Genomic DNA, 6,997 nt, shown 5'->3' with positions numbered 1-6,997 from the left:
CCCGAACTCCTCCCGTGAACCCCTCCCATGCACAGATCAGAAGCCAGATCCTGAGTTGAGGACACTTGATGCAGGAGCTTTTATTGTTCTGCAGAGTAAAGTGACGAGTCCTTTTCCGGATTTTAGGACAGGTTTCCAGCTGGAAACTCAGATTCTTTGATGCAGCAAATTGTAGTTCTAGAGAAATCTGTGCACAGGAAAATCAGACAAAGAGAATAGTCCTGTTTCTGCAATCACCGGGATTTCCACAGTGACAGATATATTCACCAACACAAACTGCTATTCACACAGAACCGACATCAGAACTTGTGGGATTGCAAGAAAATAACTTCATCTTAATACAAAACAATCAATATACACACGAACACGGAGATTACTGCTCAGGATTATTCCCACATGGGACTGATGCAGCCTCCATGGATAGACCCAGCAGAAGAGTGGGATTTCACAAGGAGGGCATCTGGGGGAAAGGATTACACAGCAACACTCACTGAAGCCCAGGCTGTGGCACACTCGAGGCAGTAGAACTATTGAGGCCGTGGGACACTCGAGGATGTGGGACAGTCAAGGCTGGGGAAAACTCGAGGCAGTGGATCACTCGAGGCAGTGGATCACTCGAGGCAGTGGCACACTCGAGGCATTGGAACACTTGAGGCCGTGGGTCACAGGAGGCTGCCCCTCACATCCCCTCAGATCACTGCACCGATAGAGGGGCCTGGTCCCCACTCAGTAATCCCTCTCAGGGAGGGACAGAGTGTCAGGGAGAGAAAGACTGAGTTAGTATTAATTTTATGTGGGAATGATTGATAACTATCCTGTCGGAGGGTCAGTACTGAGGGAGTGCTGCACTGTTGGAGGTCAGTACTGAGCGAGTGCTGCACTGTCAGAGGGTCAGTACTGAGCGAGCGCTGCACTGTTGAAGGGTCAGTACTGAAGGAGCGCTGCACTGTCGGAGGGTCAGTACTGAGGGAGTGCTGCACTGTCGGAGGGTCAGTACTGAGGGAGTGCTGCACTGTTGGAGGTCAGTACTGAGCGAGTGCTGCACTGTCAGAGGGTCAGTACTGAAGGAGCGCTGCACTGTTGGAGGTCAGTACTGAGCGAGTGCTGCACTGTCAGAGGGTCAGTACTGAAGGAGCGCTGCACTGTTGGAGGTCAGTACTGAGGGAGTGCTGCACTGTCAGAGGGTCAGTACTGAGGGAGCGCTGCACTGTTGGAGGTCAGTACTGAGGGAGTGCTGCACTGTTGGAGGTCAGTACTGAGGGAGTGCTGCACTGTCAGAGGGTCAGTACTGAGGGAGCGCTGCACTGTTGGAGGTCAGTACTGAGGGAGTGCTGCACTGTCAGAGGGTCAGTACTGAGGGAGTGCTGCACTGTCAGAGGGTCAGTACTGAGGGAGTGCTGCACTGTCAGAGGGTCAGTACTGAGGGAGCGCTGCACTGTCGGAGGGTCAGTACTGAGGGAGTGCTGCACTGTCAGAGGGTCAGTACTGAGGGAGCGCTGCACTGTCGGAGGGTCAGTACTGAGGGAGTGCTGCACTGTCGGAGGGTCAGTACTGAGGGAGCGCTGCACTGCTGGAGGTCAGTACTGAGGGAGTGCTGCACTGTCGGATGGTCAGTACTGAGCGAGCGCTGCACTGTTGGAGGTCAGTACTGAGGGAGTGCTGCACTGTCGGAGGGTCAGTACTGAGGGAGTGCTGCACTGTCGGAGGGTCAGTACTGAGCGAGCGCTGCACTGTTGAAGGGTCAGTACTGAAGGAGCGCTGCACTGTCGGAGGGTCAGTACTGAGCGAGCGCTGCACTGTTGAAGGGTCAGTACTGAAGGAGCGCTGCACTGTCAGAGGGTCAGTACTGAGGGAGTGCTGCACTGTCAGATGGTCAGTACTGAGGGAGCGCTGCACTGTCGGAGGGTCAGTACTGAGGGAGCGCTGCACTGCTGGAGGTCAGTACTGAGGGAGTGCTGCACTGTCGGATGGTCAGTACTGAGCGAGCGCTGCACTGTTGAAGGGTCAGTACTGAAGGAGCGCTGCACTGTCGGAGGGTCAGTACTGAGGGAGTGCTGCACTGTCAGAGGGTCAGTACTGAGGGAGCGCTGCACTGTCGGAGGGTCAGTACTGAGGGAGTGCTGCACTGTCAGAGGGTCAGTACTGAGGGAGCGCTGCACTGTTGAAGGGTCAGTACTGAAGGAGCGCTGCACTGTCGGAGGGACAGTACTGAGGGAGTGCTGCACTGTCAGAGGGTCAGTACTGAGGGAGCGCTGCACTGTCAGAAGGTCAGTACTGAAGGAGTGCCGCACTGTTGGAGGGTCACTACTGAGGGAGCGCTGCACTGTTGGAGGGGCAATACTGAGGGAGGGCTACACTGTCAGAGGAGCAGTACTGAGGGAGTGCTGCACTGTCGCAGGGTCAGTACTGAGGCAGTGCTGCACTGTCAGAGGAGCAGTACTGAGGGCGTGCTGCACTGTCAGAGGGTCAGTACTGAGGGAGTGCCGCACTGTTGGAGGGTCACTACTGAGGGAGTGCTGCACTGTTGGAGGGTCAGTACTGAGGCAGTGCTGCACTGTCAGAGGAGCAGTACTGAGGGCGTGCTGCACTGTCGGAGGGTCAGTACTGAGGGAGTGCCGCACTGTTGGAGGGTCACTACTGAGGGAGTGCTGCACTGTTGGAGGGTCAGTACTGAGGGAGTGCTGCACTGTTGGAGGGGCAGTACTGAGGGAGGGCTGCACTGTTCGAGGGTCAGTACAGAGGGAGGGCTGCACTGTCAGAGGGTCAGTAATGAGGGAGTGCTGCACTGTCAGAGGAGAAGTACTGAGGGAGTGCTGCACTGTTGGAGGGGCAGTACTGAGGGAGGGCTGCACTGTTCGAGGGTCTACTGAGGGAGGGCTGCACTGTCGGAGGGGCAGTACTGAGGGAGTGCTGCACTGTCAGAGGGTCAGTAATGAGGGAGCGCTGCACTGTCGGAGGGGCAGTACTGAGGGAGTGCTGCCCAGTCAGAGGGGCAGTACTGAGGGAGTGCTGCCCAGTCAGAGGGTCAGTACTGAGGGAGTGCTGCCCAGTCAGAGGGGCAGTACTGAGGAAGTGCTGCACTGTCGGAGGGTCAGTACTGAGGGAGGGCTGCACTGTTCGAGGGTCAGTACTGTGGGAGTGCTGCGCTGTCGGAGGGTCAGTACTGAGGGAGTGCTGCCCTGTCAGACGGGCAGTACTGAGGGAGTGCTGCAGTGTCTGAGGAGCAATACTGAGAGAGTGCTGCAGTGTCCATCTTTCAGATGAGTGTTTAAACTGAGACCCCCTTCTGCCCTCTCAGGTGGGTATAAAAACCCCACGGCCGCTATTTTGAAGAAGAGCAGGGGAGTTCTCCCCCGTGTCCTGGTCCAATATTTATCCCTCCAGCAACTTCACGAAAACAGATTATCTGCTCATTATCACATTGGCGGAATAATTACTTCATTGGCTGTAAAGCACTTTGGGACATCCTGAGCTGGCGAAAGGCGCTATGTAAATGCAAGTCCTTCCTTTGATTCTTTGTCCCAAAGCTGAACATGGGGCGAGTGGCTGGCGATTTTTGAATGATTATTAGCTGCTGCCTCTGTCTCACAGGGAGTCAGAGAGTCCAGTTCCCTTTGCCTGCTGATTCTGTCCAGGCTCCGTGATCTCGTCAGGCTGGGTTTGTGGGATCAGGTCTCGGTTCCGGTTCGCCTTTTCCGGAGTTGGGTGAGGGTATTGGGTGGGTGAAGGGAGCGTGTTTTAACAGCAATAGAGTAAACACTAGATTCTCCTGCGCTCTTTGCACCTTCCTGTGAGTCTTCATGGTGCTGGAAGCAGGTCAGAGAGGCACGCGGCCATTAGCAGCAATTAGCAGTGCAGTCAGCAACAGCAGCACCCGGTGTAAGGTGGGGTCCCGGGGGGATTGGGAATCACATCGTCCCGCTTCCTTCCCGCACTGGACTTTCTCACACAGGAGCCCGGTGTAGGGTGCGGGACACCGACACCTCCCATTGTCTTCACACACTCCTCCATTCTCACACCGTGTCAGCAAGTTATCACACACGCTTGCTGCAAGAGAGCAGAAAAGGAAAAGAAAGGTCAGAGCATTGAAAACCTCCCCACGTTCCAGATTGTTTAATGTCGCCCAGTGTTTCACTTTTACAACAACATTTTACTAGAAAAACATCTGGACACCGAGAATATAATAAAGAAAAATCACACAGGTTCCAAAGGGAATATGAAAAGGTTTGGAAAGAAATGAAAAAACAATTCGGAAAACAAAGAGAAACTACACACAAACATATGAATTAGGAGCAGGAGTAGGCCACTCGGCCCCTTAAGACTGTTCTGCCATTCAATAAGCTCATTGCTAAACTGATTACTCCACATTACCACCTACCCCTGATAACCTTTCACCCCCTTGCTTATCAAGAATCTATCTACCTCTGCCTTAAAAATATTCAAAGACTCTGCTTCCACCGCCTTTTGAGGAAGAGAATTCCAAAGACTCACGACCCTCAGAGAAAAAAATTTCTCCTCATCTCTGTGTTAAATGGGCAACCCCTTATTTTAAACAGTGACCCCTAGTTCTAGATTCTCCCACAAGGGGAAACATCCTTTCCACATCCACCCTGTCAAGACCCCTCAGGATCTTATATGTTTCAATCAAGTCGCCTCTTACTCTTCTAAATTCCAGTGGATACAAGCCTAGCCTGTCCAACATTTCCTCATAAGACAGCCCGCCCATTCCAGGTATTAGTCTAGTAAACCTTCTCTGTACTGCCTCCAACGCATTTACATCCTTCCTCAAATAAGGAGACCAGTACTGTACACAGTACTCCAGATGTGGTCTCACCAATGCCCTGTATAACTGAAGCATAACCTCCCTACTTTTGTATTTAATTCCCCTCGTGATAAATGATAACATTCTATTCGCTTTCCTAATTATGTGCTGTACCTGCATACTAACCTTGTGCGATTCAAGCACTAGGACACCCAGATCCCTCTGCATCTCAGAGCTCTGCAATCTCTCACCATTTAGATAATATGCTTCATTTTTATTCTTCCTGCCAAAATGGACAACTTCGCATTTTCCCACATTACTCCATTTGCCAGGTCTTTGCCCACTCACTTAACCTATCTATATCCCTTTGTAGCCTCCTTCTGTCCTCTTCACAACTTACTTTCCTACCTATCTTTGTGTCATCAGCAAATTTAGCAACCATACCTTCAGTCCCTTCATCTAAGTCATTTATATAAATTGTAAAAAGTTGAGGCCCCAGCACAGATCCCTGTGGCACACCACTCGTTACATCTTGCCAACCAGAAAATGACCCATCTATGCCTACTCTCTGTTTCCTGTTAGCTAGCCAATCTTCTATCCATGCCCCCTACACCAAGAGCTTTTATTTTCTGCAATAACCTTTGATGTGGCACCTTATCAAATGCATTCTGGAAATCTAAGTACAATACATCCACCGGTTCCCCTTCATCCACAGCACATGTAACTCCCTCAAAGAACTCCAACAAATTGGTTAAACATGATTTCCCTTTCACAAAACCATATTGACTCTACCTGATTACCTTCAATTTTTCTAAATGCCCTGCTATACCATCTTTAATAATAGCTTCTAACATTTTCCATGAGACAGATGTTAAGCTAACTGGCCTGTAGTTTCCTGCTTTCTGTCTCCCTTCCTTTTTGAATAAAGGAGTTACATTCGCTATTTTCCAGTCTAGTGGAACCTTCCATGAATCTAGGGAATTTTGGAAAATTAAAACTAACACATCAACTATCTCACTAGCCACTTCTTTTAACACCCTAGGATGAAGTCCATTAGGACCCGGGGACTTGTCAGCCCACAGCTCCAACAATTTGTTCATACCACTTCCCTGGTGATTGTAATTTTCTTGAGTTCCTCCCTCCCTTTCATTTCCTGACTTACAGATAATTCTGGGATGTTACTTGTATCCTCAATAGTGAAGACCGATGCAAAATAACATTCAATTCATCTGCCATCTCCTTATTATCCATTATTAATTCCCCAGACTCACTTTCTATCGGATCAGCATTCACTTTATTAACACTTTTCTTTTTTAAATATCTATAGAAACTCTTACTATCTGTCTTTATATTTCTAGCTAGCTTACTCTCATACTCTAATTTTACCTTGCTTATCAATCTTTTAGTCAATCTTTGCTGTTTTTTATGTTCTGCCCAATCGTCTGACCTGCCTCCCATCTTTGCACAATTATATGCTTTTTCTTTAAGTTTGATACTATCTTTAACTGTTTTAGTTAACCAAGAATGGCGGGTCTCCCTGCACCCCCACTTAGAATTTTTCTTTCTCATTGGAATGTGTCTATTCTGTGTATTCTGAAATATCCCCCGAAACGTCTGCCACTGCATCTCTTTTGACCTGTCCCTTAATCTAATTTGCCTGTTTATTTTACCTAGTTCTGCTTTCATGCCCTCATAATTGTCCTTATTTACATTTAAAATACTAGTCTTGGACCCACTCTTCTCTCCCTCAAACTGAATGTAAAATTCAATCATATTATGATCGCTGCTACCTAGGGGCGCCTTCACTATGAGGTCATTAATTAATCCTATCTCATTGCAATATCAGGTCTAGTATAACCTGCTCTCTGGTTGGCTCCAGAACGTACTATTCGAAGAAATTATCCCGAAAACATTCTGTGTACTCCTCATCTAGGCTACCTCTGCCTATCTGATTTTTCCAATCTATATGTACGTTAAAATCCCCCATGATTATCGCCGTACCTTTCTGAACTGCTGCCATTATTTCTTCCTTTATACCCCTTTCTACAGTGTGGTTAATGTTAGGTGGCCTGTACACCACTCCCACAAGTGACTTCTTGCCTTTATGATTTCTCATCTCTATCCAAACTGTTTCTACATCCTGGTCTCCTGAACTTAGGTCATCCCTCTTTATTGCACTAATACCATCATTAATTAACAGAGCTACTCCTCCACCTTTTCCTAGCTTCCTGTCCT

The 6,997-nt window shown here is 49.1% G+C and overlaps 1 protein-coding gene across 3 annotated transcripts in view; it reads right to left on the bottom strand.

The window, feature by feature from the left end:
* Positions 1–2,160: 2,160 nt before the first annotated feature.
* Positions 2,161–6,997, bottom strand: part of LOC137372616 (netrin-G1-like) — a 726,973-nt gene continuing 722,136 nt past the window's right edge. For all 3 annotated transcript variants that reach the window (XM_068036556.1, XM_068036557.1, XM_068036558.1), the window contains one exon: positions 2,161–4,047. In XM_068036556.1, the coding sequence (XP_067892657.1) occupies positions 3,818–4,047 (230 nt within the window). In that variant the 3' untranslated portion in view covers positions 2,161–3,817. The remainder of the gene's footprint in view (positions 4,048–6,997) is intronic.

This window comes from Heterodontus francisci, chromosome 8 (assembly GCF_036365525.1).
Source record: "Heterodontus francisci isolate sHetFra1 chromosome 8, sHetFra1.hap1, whole genome shotgun sequence".
Taxonomy (NCBI): Eukaryota; Metazoa; Chordata; class Chondrichthyes; order Heterodontiformes; family Heterodontidae; genus Heterodontus; species Heterodontus francisci.
This window is presented reverse-complemented; position numbering and strand designations above follow the sequence as displayed.